At 44.5% G+C, this 17,356-nt stretch overlaps 1 protein-coding gene across 1 annotated transcript; it reads right to left on the bottom strand.

The window, feature by feature from the left end:
* Window positions 1–3,391: 3,391 nt before the first annotated feature.
* On the bottom strand, window positions 3,392–5,634 carry LOC139227025 (fibrinogen-like protein 1-like protein). Its single transcript, XM_070858114.1, has 2 exons — window positions 5,559–5,634; window positions 3,392–4,060 (listed from the first exon to the last, which is right to left on the bottom strand). The coding sequence occupies exons 1-2, from the start codon at window positions 5,632–5,634 to the stop codon at window positions 3,450–3,452; spliced, it is 687 nt and encodes a 228-aa protein (XP_070714215.1). The 3' UTR covers window positions 3,392–3,449.
* Between the last annotated feature and the right edge of the window lie 11,722 nt (window positions 5,635–17,356).

Raw genomic sequence — 17,356 nt, 5'->3', positions numbered from 1 at the left:
CTGATTCCTCTTTATCCACCTTGTCCGTTACAACCTCAAAAGAATTCAAGCAAATTTGTAAAACATGACTTCTCCTTCATAAATCCATGCTGACTCTGCCTGACTGAATTATGCTTTTATAAATGTCCTGCTACTGCTTCTTTAATAATGGATTCCAACATTTTCCCAACCACAGATGTTAGGCTAACTGGTCTATAGTTTCCTGCTTTTTGCCTACCTCCTTTTTTAAATCGGGCATTACATTTGCAGTTTTCCAATCTGCTGGGACCTCCACAGAATCCAAGGAATTTTGGTAAATTACAACCAATGTATCCACAATCCCTGCCGTTACTTCTCTTAAGGCCCGAAGATGCAAGCCATCAGGTCTACTGTTGGGATATTGTTAGTGTCCTTTACCGTAAAGATTGATACAAAATATTTGTTCAGAGTTTCTGCCATCTCCATGTTCCCCATCACTAAATTCCCGGTCTCGTCCTCTAAGGGACCAACATTTACTTTAGCCACTCTTTTCCTTTTTATATACCTATAGAAACTCTTGTTATCTGTTTTTATATTTTGTGCTAGTTTACTTTCATAGTCTATCTTCTCTTTCTTAATCATTTTTTTAATCATTCTTGGCTGGCTTTTAAAAGCTTCCCAATCTTCTGTCCTCCCATTAGTTTTGGCCACTTTGCATGCCCTTGCTTTTAATTGGATATCATCCTTTATTTCTTTAGTTAGCCACGGATGGCTATCTTTTCTTTTACACATTGGAATATATTTTTCTTGAATTATGAAATATCTCCTTAAATGTTTGCCACTGTTCATCAACCGTCCTACACTTTAATCTATTTTTCCAGTCCACTTTAGCTAACACTGCCCTCATACCTTTGTAGTCTCCTTTATTTAAGCTTAGTACGCTGAGTAAGATTGAAGCAATTATCTTTGGTCTCCAGCACAAACTCCATTTCCAAGCCATTGACTCCATCCCTCTCCCTGGCAACTCTCTGAGCTGAACCAGACTGTTCGCAACCTCGGTGTCACATTTGACACTGAGATGAGCTTCTGACCACAGAGCCACACCATCACTAAAACTACCTACTTTCACTTCCATGACATTGCCCAACTCCACCCCTGCCTCAGCTCATCTGATACTGAAACTCTCATCCATGCCTTTGTTACCTCTAGACTTGACTATTCTGACACTTTTCTAGCAAGGCTCCCATCTACCACCCTCCATAAACTTTAACTAATTAAAACTCTGCAGCCCACGTCCTAACACGTACCAAGTCCCTTTCACCCACCATGCTTGTACTCACTGACCTACATTGGCTACCAATCTGGCAACGCCTCAATTAAAAAATTCTTAGCTGTGTTTTCAAATCCCTCCATGACCTTGCCCCTCCCTATCTCTGTAACCTTCTCCAGTCCGACAATCCTCCGAGGTCTCTGCGCTCCTCCAATTCTGGCTTCATGCGCATCCCCGATTTTAATTGCTCCAATATTGGCAGCCGTGCTTTTAGTTGCCTTGGCGCTAAACTCTGGAATTCCCTCCCTAAATCTCTCCCTCGTCTCTCTACCTCTCTCTCTTTTAGGGCACACCTTAAAATCTACTCTTTGATTAAGCTTTTGTTCATCTGCCCTATTATCTCTTCATGTGGCTCGGTGTCAAATTTTGTGTCAAACTAACTACTATTGTGGATTTCTTGGTGATTTGGTTTGGATATTCTTGTGTTTTCTTCAAATCTTTAAGAGTGGCAGAATAAGTTGATAAAGCTGTAAAGGAAGATTATAGGAGCCCAGGTTTTATAAGTAGCGGTTAGGAGTACAAAAGCAAAAAGATCATCAATATTTGAAAGATAAAAATGAAAAGGCTAAGGGGAACGGGACTGAGTGGATAGCTCTTTCTGAAAGTCGGCAGAGGCTAATGAGCTGAATGGCTACATTCTGTGCTGTAAAATCTCATGATTCTCTGGTGATGGGTTTCTGCACAGGTCAGAGATCCGGCTGACTTAACAAAATATATTTTTATCTCTTTCATGGTTTTTTTTATTTTGCAAGTACATCTTTCACAATGTTTTTCTTTCCCTCAGAATCTCACCCTCTTTTTCCGTATTTAATTCTCTCTCAGTACAGGATAGAAATTACATCTGTTTCTGCTCTTGAGCAAACACTGAACATGCTTGTACCACATTCTGCTCGGCATGATTTTGATATAGGTCCCAATCTGTGTATTTTCACAACCCCCTCTGTCAGTATTTCCTCCATGGTCCTTTTAACTAAGGTTCATAATAGATTCTTCACTCTGTGAGAAGATGTCACAAGGGTGGGGGGGACCAGGTTGTTTTAGAGTCTCTCACTCTTTCTGTTGAGGTTGGTGTTGGCTCAGACACACCAACTAACCAAGGCAGGATGGGTTTCAGTGAGAGAATGAATTGCGTCCTGGAGTGACACACCAACACTGGTGACATCAGTTGGAAATGAAATAGTTTAAATATGTGAACTGTTGACAACATTGAGTCCTTTTCATGCTAAAATCAGGCAAGAAATGTTTGTCGTTTCTGAGGATATAAACACAAACACAAACTCTTTGCTGAAGCGAGTTTATTGGATAAGATCACATTAATCAAACATACACTGAAGAACTCTGAATATTAAAGTACAGCAAATGTGTCGAAAAGCTGGAGCAGCAGGAGATCTGTACAAGTCTCTCTGGATTAGAATGCCATGTTAGCCCCAGTAGAAACAACCCAAGTAGCAGTCTGTAAACTCTGCTTACAAGCTTACACTTTGCTGGTCAGTATTTCCCAGACTGCAAACATGTTTACATGTGCTTACGTTATATAATTCCTTGCAGTAGAATTTTGCAAAAGCTGACTGTGGTGTGAAAGATATTGAGATGGCCGTGTATGTAGTGAGATGCTGGATCATTTTGGTGATGTGAAAGACTCAGAATTCAGGAACATCCCAGAATTATAAAAGTCTTCAGCACCGTGAAATAACTCTGTACATCACCACTGCTGGGGACACTGATTCCGTTTATTCTGTGACCATTAACCAGAGGCTAGGGAATAGTATACGGACGGGAGGAATGATCGATACTGTGGGGCCCAGAGGGAATAGTAACTCAGTAAGATGGTGTGTATGAGTTGCTGGTCAAGTGGTATAAATAGCAACAACTGGAAAAAGTTGATGCATTTGGGACTTGTTCGGGGAGTGGGGGGGGGGGGGGGGGGGGGTGACTAATGGGCCAGTGGATAGAGGAGAGGAGTGGAGTGCTGTATTTTTAAGGTTGGATTAATTACTTGGGCCTATAGTTGTAACTAAGAGTGGAGTGGACACTGCACACTACTGGCATTTTGTAATAATGAAAATAATGTTATTTCTTCTATCATAATTATGTGATGTTAATGGTCACTGAATAAATGAGTAAGTGTCACACAACCTGATATCTTTCCTCAAAGCCCCAATTAACATGTTGGTTGAATCATCATACTGACTTCCCGGATGGATATTCCAGGCCAATATGGGTAGTTGGAATTCAAGTACACATTTCCACAGGCATTAAACCACCATCCACCACGACCAGAGGCACAATTACTGCCGGTGTTATCATTATCTCTATCCTTTGTAGTAAATGGCTGGTTATCAATCAGTACATTGGGGCTAAGTTGGGTCAATCTGTCATAAACATTCCCAGAGAATATTCCAAGTCTGATAGCATATTTCACATTCTCCGGCTCTATGTAAAAAGAGTCATATTCTGCATATTTAATAGCTCGTCTATAATCTGTAAACTCTATTCTGAGTTTGTATCTAGTCTGCCTGGTCAGATAGTAGATATACTCATTCCCCAACCAGTGATCACCCAACACATCACCAAAGCCGTATTTGTATGTGGTCCAGCTTTCAGTCCAGGTGATGCGGCTACTTCTGGTGTTTCTCTGAATCACTGTCCAGCTATCGTTGTTTCTCATGACACATTTGACCACAAGTAGTGGGGATCCTTCAGGCTGGATGACGTGAAGCCCTGAAGTTGCATTTTGGTTGTTTTGTTCAATCTCTGTGCAGTCATGTGGCACTGAAGACAAACACAATCACGTCATCAGTTTATTCCATACACCACAATCCTGCATAGATACAGGGGAGATCGGTCTCTGGTCACTCTCACATAGTAGCAGTCTCTTAAATGAATACAATACCCTGAAAGAGTCTAAAATGTTCCTCTTTTTATAAGAAACGTTAAGGATGAAAAAGGCCAAAGGGCATTAAGCTCATTGAAGCTTAACATCGGGTACCCTAACTCTCTCATTACCGTCTCTAATGTATTTGCCTGCAGTACTTTTCCTGTTTATTTTGTGAAGAAGTTCATTTTATAATCAGTTTTAACCTATTTCTCACTCATTTAAATTCATGCACTCTGGCTCTCAATCCTGGTTTATTGATGTAATAATCAGTGTTTAGCTGATATGCAACATTTAATATTTTTATACCTCAGTAGGTTTCACCTTTACTATCTGGTCTTGAGACTGTAGACCTCCACAGCTCATCCTCTTTACACTCCATGTTGCTCCTCTCTGCAGCCAGTTCAGCGTGTGGATATGTTTTTGTGGTGTATGGCGACTGGAAGTATATAATTGAACACAAGACTCCATGTAATCTGCTCAGTGCTGTATTGAGCTCCCAGAATAACCTCTGTAGACTTGTTCGCTACTGTTCTGTCTGTCTTTTTTTTTTTAATTGACATATTATGTGATTGTAAAAGTGATGAGTTAACTATTACTCCCAGGACACTTTCTTGATCTTAGTTTGTCAATTACTTCCGATTCATTGTATACATATGGTGCATTCAAACAATATGGAGTACTTTACACATCAGTATTGAATTTCATCTGTCATTTATCTGCCCATTTCAACATATTTTCCAAATGAATTCTGTAAATTGTTTGCTCCATCCTCTATCTCTATCGCTCCAAGTGTTGTCAGCTAATTTTAGTGTGTGAAAGATTAACTGGTAAAAAATAGATCAAATAGTCTCCTGTTAAAACCATAAAAGGCAAGGATATTGTTTTTTATAAACATGAATGTAGAGTACAAGAGTTTTGTACTGTCGGAGAAAACTTTCTTTCTCTTTCGGCAGGATAAACCTCTTTACTCTTGGCTCCCTCTAGTTGCGTATTGCTGTAGGTATGTTATGCTCGACCCTCCATTGGCCAGGATAGCACCTCCCAGTGGTGGCTCTGGTGAAAAGCAGGGACAAAGTGGGGCCCCAGGGCTCTGTTCTGCTAAGTTTGTAGAGTTTGGGATTGTTGCCTGTGGCTGGGCTGTGATTGTCATGATTGTGTGAGATAGCTGGAGGCCTCCCGCTTCTTTTCCTCCATTTTACCTCCTTCCTCGTATTTGGCCCAGGACTGGCCAATTTAGATAGTTCACCAAAGTGAATCAGAACCTGTGCCAGACAATGCAGTGATAAACCCCAAGTGAATGACGGCACTAATGTGACAGGATGATTATCAGTCGCAGGTTCAGAAATACAAGTGACTGGTGTTCATGTTGATTTCTGTAATAATATTTCTTACCTGCTGAAACTGTTGCCACTATAAGTAAGAGGAAGAAACTGAGCTGAAAGAAGGTTCCTTGCTCCATTTTCATCATTCTCCTGGAAAGAAAAGGTCATTCATGAGACTCCACGCCAGGAGCCTTGTAAAATGTATTCTACGGTAGACTTAGCTTTACTCATATCAGAAAGGCTCACATCCACGTACAGCACTACGGAGCTGGCAGAATAGCTCTGGGTTAATAAGTCACATGACGCTCCATGTAGCAACATGCTGCTTTGTACACGTGTTTAAACATGCATTCAGAGTCCTGTTCAGGATACCCGTTACATTTCTACAGTAAATGAAGTGCTGACTTTCCTCTAGGTGGCGATGCAGCAACCTACCTGGGATCGTTTTAAACTTTTAAAAAGACCGTTGTTTCCAGTTATACTGTAGCAGCTCTGAAGCCCAAGTGGTGTCAGACGGTGTCCTCCAGGTGATTTCACATCGCTTGCTAAAATTCAATGCTACATCAGTCAGATGTAGCATTGCCCGGTCTTATGCAGAATAACTGAGCCATAAATTATTCATTGCAATACAACCCAATATCTATAAACGTGAGCTCATCCAAAACTCTGCTGCACATATCCTAACTCGCACTAAGTCCCGTTCACCCATCACTCCGGTGCACGCTGACCTACATCCAGCAATGCCTTGATTTTAAAATTCTGATCCTTGTTTTCAAAGACCTCCCTGGCCTCGCCCCGTCCCTATCTCTTAACCGCCTCCAGCCCTACAACCCTCCGAGATCTCTGCACTCGTCCAATTGTGACCCCCGCATCTCCGATTTTAATTATTACACTATTGGCAGCGTGGGTCTTAAAATCTGGGGAATTTCCTTTCTAAGCCTCTCAGCCTCTCACTGCTTTCTCCTCCTTTAAGATGATCCTTAGCCTTTGGTCACCGGTCCTAATATCTCTTTATGCGGCTCCGTGCCAAATTGTGTTTGATAACAATCCTTTGAAGCATCTTGTCACATTTCACTATGTTAAAGGCACTAGATAAATGCAAGTTATTGTTGTTATTGCAGTATTGATTAAATACCTCATTAATCTACACTCAATATTAACTACTGCATTACTATATAAACCTGCATTAATCAAATGCTTCATTACACGTTAACCCTTTATTACTGATTAAGTATCTCATTCTTATGTAATCCAACAAGAATTAAATACCTCATCATATAATCCTATGTTAATTAAATGCCTCATTGCAGTATAACGCAGTATTACTGCTTAATCACCTCATTTCCATATAATCCTCCATCAAATGTCTCATTACTGTTAAAGTATACCCTATAATTTTGCCTCCTGTGTGTAAAGACTACATCAAACATATTCACATCAACAATGATTTAACAATTCAATAACCAGCAGCAAAATGTGTGGCTCAGAACCCAGATCTGTCTGAGAACATTCCTGTAAACCCTGAACCTTGAACCAGGTTCACAAGCCACATGCAGGTAGGGATTGTAACCCAGGGTCAGACTCTGACCACGTGGTACCTTCCGATCTGTGACTATACAGCAGATTGTCAATTACTCCTCAGAACAACAGGAGAGGCTACAGAAATACCTGAGTTACTTACATTGTGGACAGGATTCCAGACACTGAGGAATTGGAAAGCACGTCTGTATTTAAAGGGGTTGGGTGATGAATATTAAAGTACTATGCATGTGACGTCTAATAGAGGCGTTGACATTCTCTCTAGCACCTGTCAACAGGCTTCACTAGGGCATGATTTTTACTTAAATGTTTTATTAAATCTACATGGAGATGTAAACTGTGGAGAATGGTGCTAGGAGGAAGTCGAAATGAGGAAAATGTGAGAGACTGCTGTACTGAAACTGATGGTTGAATGCAAAAGTGCTTTAAGAGTGAGTTGGAGCCGAGGTTTCAGCAGGATGTTTGAACTGTATTTTTTCTATTGATCACAAGTGCCTGATACACACAGAAAACCAGCATCTGATTGTGCAGCAAGGACCATCTTGCATTAGGTCTTTGGTTTGCAGGATTATCTGGAACCAATGGGAAATATCCCAACCTTCAGTGACAGGTCGACCCTCTGTTTCTCATCGATGACTAGGCAACCTGGCTCAATCATCAGCAATGCTTTGAAGTGTTGTAGACTAACTTGGTTCCTAGTTTGCTATGGAGGGTTGGTTTGATTCCGATCTTCTATTGCCAGCCTTGTCATTGTGGAGCCACTTTGACCTAAAAAGACTATTTGCCTTTCTTCCCCACTTCCCCTTTCCCCAAAGAAGGTGGACTTTTATTTTGTATAGGTGCAGGAGTAGGCCATTCAGCCCTTCAAGCCTGCACCACCATTCAATAAGATCATGGCTGATCATTCATCTCAGTATCCCTTTCCTGCTTTCTCTCCATAGCCCTTGATCCCTTTAGCCGTAATGGCCATATCTAACTCCCTTTTGAATATATCCAATGAACTGGCATCAACAACTCTCTGCTGTAGGGAATTCCACAGATTAACAACACTCTGAGTGAAGAAGTTTCTCCTCATCTCAGTCCTAAATGGCTTACCCCTTTTCCTTAGACTATGTCCCCTGGTTCTGGACTTCCCCAACATCGGGAACATTCTTCCTGCATCTAACATGTCCAGTCCCTTCAGAATTTTATATGTTTCTATGAGATCCCCTCTCATCCTTCTAAACTCCAGTGAATACAGGCCCAATCGATCCAGTCTCTCCTCATATGTCAGTCCTGCCATCCAGGGAATCAGTCTGGTGAACCTTCGCTGCACTCCCTCAATAACAAGAACGTCCTTCCTCAGATTAGGAGACTAAAACTGAACACAATATTCCAGGTGAGGCCTCACTAAGGCCCTGTACAACTGCAGTAAGACCTCCCTGCTCCTATACTCAAATCCCCTAGCTATGAAGGCCAACATACCATTTGCCGCCTTCATCGCCTGCTGTAACTGCATGCCAACTTTCAATGACTGATGTACCATGACACCCAGGTCTCATTGCACCTTCCATTTTCCTAATCTTCCACCATTCAGATAATATTCTGCCTTCGTGTTTTTGCCACCAAGGTGGACAACCTCACATTTATCCACATTATACTGCATCTGCCACGCGTTTGCCCACTCACCTAACCTGGCCAAGTCACCCTGCAGCCTTTTAGCATCCTCCTCATAGCTCACACTGCCACCCAGCTTAGTGTCATCTGCAAACTTGGAGATATTACACTCAACTCCCTCATCCAAATCATTAATGTATATTGTAAATAGCTGGGGTCCCAGCTCTGAGCCCTGCGGCATTTCACTAGTCACTGCCTGCCATTCTGAAAAGGACCGTTTATCCCGACTCTCTGCCAACCAATTCTCTATCCACGTCAGTACATTACCCCCAATACCATGTGCTTTAATTTTGCACACCAATCTCTTGTGTGGGACCTTGTCAAAAGCCTTTTGAAAGTCCAAATACACCACATCCACTGGTTCTCCCTTGTCCACTCTACTAGTTATATCCTCAAAATATTCGAGAAGATTTGTCAAGCAGGATTTCCCTTTCATAAATCCATGCTGACTTGGACCGATCCCGTCACTGCTTTCCAAATGTGCTGCTATTTCATCTTTAATAATTGATTCCAACATTTTTCCCACTACTGATGTCATGCTAACCGGTCTATAATTACCCGTTTTCTCTCTCCCTCCTTTCTTAAAAAGTGGTGTTACATTAGCTACCCTCCAGTCCATAGGAACCGATCCAGAGTCGATAGACTGTTGGAAAATGATTATCAATGCATCCAATATTTCTAGGGCTATTTCCTAAAGTACTCTGGGATGCAGACTATCATGCTCCGGGGATTTATCGGCCTTCAATCCCATCAATTTCCCTAACACAATTTCCCGCCTAATAAGGATTTCCTTCAGTTCCTCCTTCTCACTAGACCCTCGGACCCCTAGTATTTCCGGAAGGTTATTTGTGTCTTCCTTCGTGAAGACAGAACCAAAATATTTGCTTAACTGGTCCGCCATTTCTTTGTTTCCCATTATAAATTCACCTGAATCTGACTGCAAGGGACCTACGTTTGTTTTCACTAATCTTTTTCTCTTCATATATCTATAGAAGCTTTTGCAGTCAGTTTTTATGTTCCCTGCAAGCTTCCTCTCATACTCTATTTTCCCCTTATAATTAAACCCTTTGTCCTCCTCTGCTGTATTACAAAATTCTCCAAGTCCTCAGGTTTGCTGCTTTTTCTGGAAAATTTATATGCCTCTTCCTTGGATTCCCTTGTTATCCACGGTTGAGCCACCTTCCCCGTTTTATTTTTACTCCAGACAGGGATGTACAATTGTTGAAGTTCATCCATGTGATCTTTAAATATTTGCCATTGCCTATCCACCGTCAACCCTTTAAGTATCACTCGCCAGTCTATTCTAGCCAATTCACGTCTCATACCATCGAAGTTACCTTTCCTTAAGTTCAGGACCCTAGGCTCTGAATTAACTGCGTCACTCTCCATCTTAATAAAGAATTCTACCATATTATGGTCACTCTTCCTCAAGGATTCTCGCACAATCAATATGTAGATTAAAGTCGCCCATTGATAACTGCTGTACCTTTATTGCATGCATCCCTAATTTCTTGTTTGATGCTGTCCCCAACTTCACTATTACTGTTTGGTGGTCTATACATAACTCCTACTAGCATTTCTGCCCTTTAGTATTCCGTAGCTCCACCCGTACAGATTCCACATCATCCAAGCTAATGTCCTTCCTTACTATTGCATTCATTTCCTCTTTAACCAACAATGTCACCCCACCTCCTTTTCCTTTCTGTCTATCCTTCCTAAATGTTGACTACTCCTGGATGTTGAGTTCCCAGCCTTGGTCACCCTGGAGCCATGTCTCCGTGATGCCAATCATATCCGTTAACTGCTATCTGCGCAGTTAATTCGTCCACCTTATTCCGAATACTCCTCGTATTGAGGCACCAGAGCCTTCAGGCTTGTCTTTTTAATGCCCTTTGCCCCTTTAGAATTTTGCTGTAATGTGGCCCTTTTTGCTTTTTGCCTTGGGTTTCTCTGCCCTCCACTTTTACTTTTCTTCTTTCTATCTTTTGCTTCTGCCCCCACTCTACTTCCCTTTGTCTCCCTGCATAGGTTCCCATCCCTCTGCCATATTAGTTTAACCCCTCCCCAACAGCACTAGCAAACACTCCCCCTAGGACATTGGTTCCGGTTCTGCCCAGGTGCAGACCGTCCGGTTTGTACTGGTCTCACCTCCCCCAGAACCAGTTCCAATGTCCCAGGAATTTGAATCCCTCCCTTCTGCATCACTCCTCAAGCCACGTATTCATCTGAGCTATCCTGCGATTCCTACTCTGATTAGCACGTGGCACTGGTTGCTATCCTGAGATTACTACTTTGAGGTCCTACTTTTCCAATGTTTTTTCCAGGTTCGGTACAAATCATACAAATCCCCGACTGTAGGATTGTGTCAGTAAAACTTATTTGAAATACACATGTTCCAGTGGAAATTGACACCTCTACTTAACCTTTAAACCCTATTGGCCATGAAACCCCAGGATGAAGTAATGAGAAATGGAAATGTCTCAGTACTGTAGAATGGATATATGGAAGAATATTGGTTTGAGGTGGATTATGAATTTGTTTCAAGTCAGAACTAACTTTTCGACATTACAGTATAATAAAACATTACCCAGGTTTAAATTGCTGTTTGTTTGCAACAAAGTACTTTTAATAAATGCATCATTGGTATCGGGCAAGGATCCTGTGAGCCTGTAGTTTGACTTTAAATAGCAGAGGGCGTGATTTTCACCAAATATTTCAGGCGCTAAAGAGGTGCCTAAGATGGGTTCTTTAGCTGAAATGCCAGTTTATCACAAGACGCCATCTTGGTAAAGGAGCTGAAGCCAGCGGTAGGAAAGGCGCTAGGAACAGCTGAGTACCATTTAAAATGCCTGTTAGTGCTAATTAAAGAGGCTGCATGGTATTTTGGTGACTAGCAATTCAATTACTGCCCGCTTCTAACAGCGACCAGCGGTTTGGGAGTAAACATGACATTGATGTTGGTTTCATGCACTACTTAAAGTGATAGTTACCATTTCATCATTGCTGCTGGAGATGTGAAGAGGACCTCTGACACACATTGGGAGACTTTCCCAATTTTAAGTGATACTCAGCTGTTCCTAGCACCATTCCGAGCACTGGTTTCAACGACTTTACCGAGAAGGGTCGAGAACCAGAGGACACAGATTTAAGGTCATTGGTAAAAGAACCAAGGCAATATAAAAAAAAAACTTTTTACACAGAGAGTGGTTAGGATCTGGAATGCACCGCCTGAAAGGGTGGTGGGGTGGGGCAGACTCAATCACGGCTTTCAAAAGGGAGTTGAAGGAAAAATAATTGTCGGGGAAAAGACGAGGGAGTGGGACTAGCTGAGAGCTGACTCGGGCTCGACAGGCCAAATGGCCTCCTTCTGTGCTGTAACCATTCTATGTGGTGCCCTGGAAGCTCCTTTCAACTGTGGCCCCCAGAGCCAAAGTGACAACTATCTGAGCTTCCAAGGCAGCAGCTTGTGCTGTCAATGAAGCTGTCATGTAGTTTTCATGAGAGTCTCCAACATGATGGATGCCACTGCAATGCTGCTGGAGCTCACCACTTCGAAAAGGCAATCAACATCACGAGTAGCGCTGGCCACACGCAGCAATCATGAAAATGAGCAGGTAGCAAGGATTTGATGTGCTGCCTGTGTACTGCTCCTAAATGGCACGGGTTAACCACAAACCACAACACCCACAAACTGTACTCCCATCTGCATTTTCCCACGCTAATCAATTTCTGGGCCATTAACGGGTCATTTATCTACTCTTTGCTATTTGTGGGGTCTTGCTGTGTGCAACATGCCTCTTGAGTTTGTTTGCAGAACAACAGAGACAGAAAGCAAATTCCTCTGAATAGATGTGCATCATTGTCACGAAAGGATAAGGTGTGTTGCACATAACATAAAGCAAACCAATGAGGGCAAAGTGATGCATTGATTAAAAATCTCAACATGTTACATTCTTTATGTTTATATTGTGAGCTTTTTAGATGTTTCCATTAAGGAAGGTTTCAAATCACCTGTCAAGTTCAAATATTTCATCTCTTTGTCAGTTGTGTTAAAAATTATAGTTATATGAGGAAACATCAACAGATTTGCCAAGAACGCCATGTTCATGTTTACCAGCATTGATTTAGAAACGTAGGGCCCAAGTTTCGGCCTCAGTTGCTCCTGATTTTTTGGAGCAACTGGTGTAGAACGGAGTATCTTAGAAATTCAAATTCTCGGCATTTAGTTTGCTCCAGTTCTAATCAGTTAGAACAGTTTCACTTTGGAACAGAATTTTTTTTTCAAAAGGGGGCGTGTCCGGCTGCTTACGCCTGTTTTCAAAGTTTCTGCAGTGAAAACTTACTCCAAACTAACTTAAAATGGAGTAAGTGAAGATTTTTGTACGCTCGAAAAAAACCTTGTCTACACTTTAGAAAATCAAGCGTAGGTTACAAATCAGGCGTAGGGAATGGGGGGGGGGGGTTTAAAGGGAAGTTTACAAACATTAAACACTTCAGTTTTACAAATAAAGAGCCATCATCAATAATAAATGATTAAAAACATCAATAAATCAATCCAAAAAAATTAATAAGAAATAATTTTTTTTTTAAATCAATAAATAAAACATTTTCTACTTACTGACTGCAGCACCGGGAGCCCTCCAACAGCGTGCTGGGATGTTCCCCCGCCCCCCAGTGTGTCTCTGTCAGTGTCTCTATCTCTTTGTCTGTCTGTGTGTCTCTCACTCTCTGTCTGTCAGTGTCTGTGTTTCTGACAGTGAGGGGAGGGGAGGAGGGGGGTACAGGGAGAGGGGGGGGCAGGGGGAGGGGAGGGAGGCAGAGGGGGAGGGATGGGGGAGAAGGGGAGAAGGGGAGGGGGGAGAGAAGGGAGAGGAGAAGGGGAAGGGGGGGAGGAGGAGAAGGGGAAGGGGGGAGGAGGAGAAGGGGAAGGGGGGAGGAGGAGAAGGGGAAGGGGGGAGGAGGAGAAGGGGAAGGGGGGAGGAGGAGAAGGGGAAGGGGGGGTGGAGGAGAAGGGGGAAGGGGAAAGGGGCGGAGGAGAAGGGGAAAGGGGCGGTAGAGGAGAAGTGGAAAGGGGGAGAGGAGAAGGGGAAAAGGGGGAGAGGAGAAGGGGAAAAGGGGGAGAGGAGAAGGGGAAAGGGGGGAGAGGAGAAGGGGAAAGGGGGGAGAGGAGAAGGGGAAAGGGGGGAGAGGAGAAGGGGAAAGGGGGGAGAGGAGAAGGGGAAAGGGGGAGAGGAGAAGGGGAAAGGGGGGAGAGGAGAAGGGGAAAGGGGGGAGAGGAGAAGGGGAAAGGGGGGAGAGGAGAAGGGGAAAGGGGGGAGAGGAGAAGGGGAAAGGGGGGAGAGGAGAAGGGGAAAGGGGGGAGAGGAGAAGGGGAAAGGGGGGAGAGGAGAAGGGGAAAGGGGGGAGAGGAGAAGGGGAAAGGGGGGAGAGGAGAAGGGGAAAGGGGGGAGAGGAGAAGGGGAAAGGGGGGAGAGGAGAAGGAGAAAGGGGGGAGAGGAGAAGGGGAAAGGGGGGAGAGGAGAAGGGGAAAGGGGGAGAGGAGAAGGGGAAAGGGGGGGAGAGGAGAAGGGAAAGGGGGGAGAGGAGAATGGGAAAGGGGGGAGAGGAGAAGGGGAAAGGGGGGTAGAGGAGAAGGGGAAAGGGGGAGAGGAGAAGGGATGGGGGGGGGAGGAGGAGAAGGGGGAGGGAGGCTGAATGGGCCGGGCCTGGCCGGGCCCAAGATTCGGGCAGGGCCCGTCCCCAGCACCAGATTTACAGGTAGGTGGCATTGGGTCGGGTCGGGTCCGGGGTCCGGGGTCGGGAGCGCGGGTCGGGTCGGGGGGACGGAGGGAGGTTGGGTCGGGCCGGGTCCGGTCCGGGTGGGGGGGGGGGAGCGGTCAGGAGCACGGGGGTCGGGTCGGGGTGGGGGAGGAGGGAGGTCGGGTTGGTTCGGGTGGGGGGGGGGAGGGAGCGAGCGCGGGTCGGGTCGGGTCAGGTCGGTTCAGGTCGGGGGGGTGGGGGGGGGAGGTCAGGTTGGGTCGGGTCGGGTCCGGGTGGGAGTCAGGAGCACGGGTTGGGTCGGGGAGTTGGTGGGAGGGAGGTCGGTTCGGTTCGGGTCGGGGGGGGAGGGAGAGGGAGGTCAGGTCGGGTGGGGGGGGGGGAGCGCGGGTCGGGGTCGGGGTTGGGTCCGGTCCGGGGGCGAGGGGGGTGGGGGAAGCGGGAGTCGAGTCGGGTCAGGAGGAAGCAGGAGCTGGGCGTGGGAGACAGCCTTATGCACGCAGCCCCAGTGAGGCCATTCGGCCAGGGCTAGGGGCTGCCTGCTTCAGGCCCCTCCCACAGGCGCTTTTTGGGTGCCTGGAGTTACTGCACATGCGCGCCCACTGTAGCGCGCATGTGCAGAGGTCCCGGCACTGTTTTCAATGCAGGGACCTAGCTCCACCCCCTACAGCTTGTGCTGCACCGCGCCCAACTCCAGAGGACCAGCAGGGAGCCGGAGAATCTGTAAGTTTTTTTAGGCGCACTTTGTGGCGCGAAAAACGGGCGTCCAGGTCGGGTATGCGCTGTTCTAGGCGCGGCCCAAAACTTGGGCCCAATGAAACATAGAAAATAGGTGCAGGAGTAGGCCATTCGGCCCTTCGAGCCTGCACCACCATTCAATATGGTCATGGCTGATAATGAAACTTTAGTACCCCATTCCTGCTTTCTCTCCATACCCCTTGATCCCTTTAGCCGTAAGGGCCACATTTAGAACTCCTCGGGGCAATTTTGACTTTGTGTGCTAGTTTAAAATGGTGATACCGAATTGGCAGCCCGTTTTACATCTCTCCCAATTTTGAATTCTATTTTAACGGGCTGCCAGTTTGCTGTCACCCATTCTACACTATCACACAAAGTCAAAATGACTCCTTCAGAGTCCAGGTCACAGTGGTCCATGCAGTGTGTAACTGGTGCAAAACAAGTATGTGTTTTCCATGTCAACCGAGCTTTTCTTAATTCATAAATTTGGAACACTGATGAATAATAAAAAATGACTGTTAAATTTGTATGTTTGGATAATTTTGTGCTCAATTGAGGTACACAAACACTGAGGAATTAAAGACATTTCCACTTTTTGCACCCAGTGTCAGCCACAAACAATTTAGAGTCAAATATGACATGGATTTTTTTTGGACTAAAGCTTCTTCCCGCAGCCTCACACCATGTTTCTTAATACCAATGTCAGAAGAGTACTTCTATTACACCAGTATAATATTACCATTTCCCCCACCAGCCAACTTAGTGACATCTCTGAATGAACCTTCTATAATCAGTTGCTTCTGCAGAGTTGTGCTGCGTGTCCACAAGAACTGGGTTCAGAAAACCCGCATTCCTCTCTACAGGACCCCTACATTTGAAAGACAGAAAGGAAACTGAGCGTACCCCAGGTACAACAAAGATGAAAATATCCTTTCATTTGTTCACACGCTGACCAATTCTGTCGGTTTCCGCTTGCAGTGATTCCGTGACGACATTTCAAATTGAGAAAGTCCACTTTGTATTAAGTCTCTGGTTCCAAATAATGCTGCAAGCCAATGAGAAATATCCCAATTCTCAGTGACAGATCTACCCACCATTTCCCAGTGATGAGTCAATCAGCAGCAGTGTCTTGGATACTGTAGACTTCCCTGGCTCAGGTGTTGGGGAACCTGGTTTACTATGGAGGGTTGGCTTGGTTCCAATCTTCTATTGCCAGCCTTGTCATGTTGGAGCCAATTTTATCCTTAAAAGACTATATGCCTTCCACACACACCTCCCCTTTCCCTAAAAAGGGTGAACCTTGTCTTCCATTTTACAACGTTTTATCAAGGTTTGGTTCAGATGACATTGATAGAAAGAGGAATAACTTCCTGCGTGCAGATTTTAGGGAGCAAGGAAAAAGATTCATAAGCAGGACCTCAATGTTAGTAATCTCCAGTTTATTCCCGCTGCTACGCACGAGTGAGTACAGAAATAGGAGGATAGTGCATATCAAGGCATGGTTGGAGAGATGGTGTAGGAGGGAGGGCTTTAGGTTCCTGGGGCATTGGGACAGGTTCTGGGGAAGATGGGACCTGTACAAGCCGAATGGGTTGCACCTCAACAGGCCCAGGATTAATATCAGTGCGGGGATGTTTGCTAGTGCTGTTGGAGAAGTTTTAAACCAGCTTGGCAGGGTGATGGATATCTGACTGTAGATTCAGAAGGGGCAGAAGCAATGTTGGAAATGGAAGGCAGAAAATTAGTAAATTAATTTGGAAGGCAGAGGAAACAAAGGCTAGAAAATAGACAACAAGGGAGTTTGGCAGTTCTTAATGGTATTTACTTCAATGTAAGCAGTCTAGTGAATAAGGCAGAGTTGCTGAGGGCACAGATAGACACGTGGAAGTATGATATCATAGCTATTACTGAAACATGGCTTAAAGAAGGGCAGAAATACCATTTCAACATTCCTGATAGAGTTTTCAGACAAGACACAGAGCATGATATAAAAGGAGGGAGAGTCTCAGTATTGGTTAAAGAAACAATTACAGCTGTGAGTAGGAATGATATGTTAGAAGGATCATCAAATGAGTCCACATGGGTTGAACTGAAGAAAGAAAAGGTGCAATCACACTAGAACAGTAGTACAGGATATAGTGGTTATGTCACTGAACTAGTAATCCAGAGGCCTGGACT

The sequence above is a fragment of the Pristiophorus japonicus genome, chromosome 16, assembly GCF_044704955.1.
Source record: "Pristiophorus japonicus isolate sPriJap1 chromosome 16, sPriJap1.hap1, whole genome shotgun sequence".
Taxonomy (NCBI): Eukaryota; Metazoa; Chordata; class Chondrichthyes; family Pristiophoridae; genus Pristiophorus; species Pristiophorus japonicus.
Note: the sequence above shows the minus strand (reverse complement) of the source record. Positions and strands in the feature narration are given on the sequence as shown.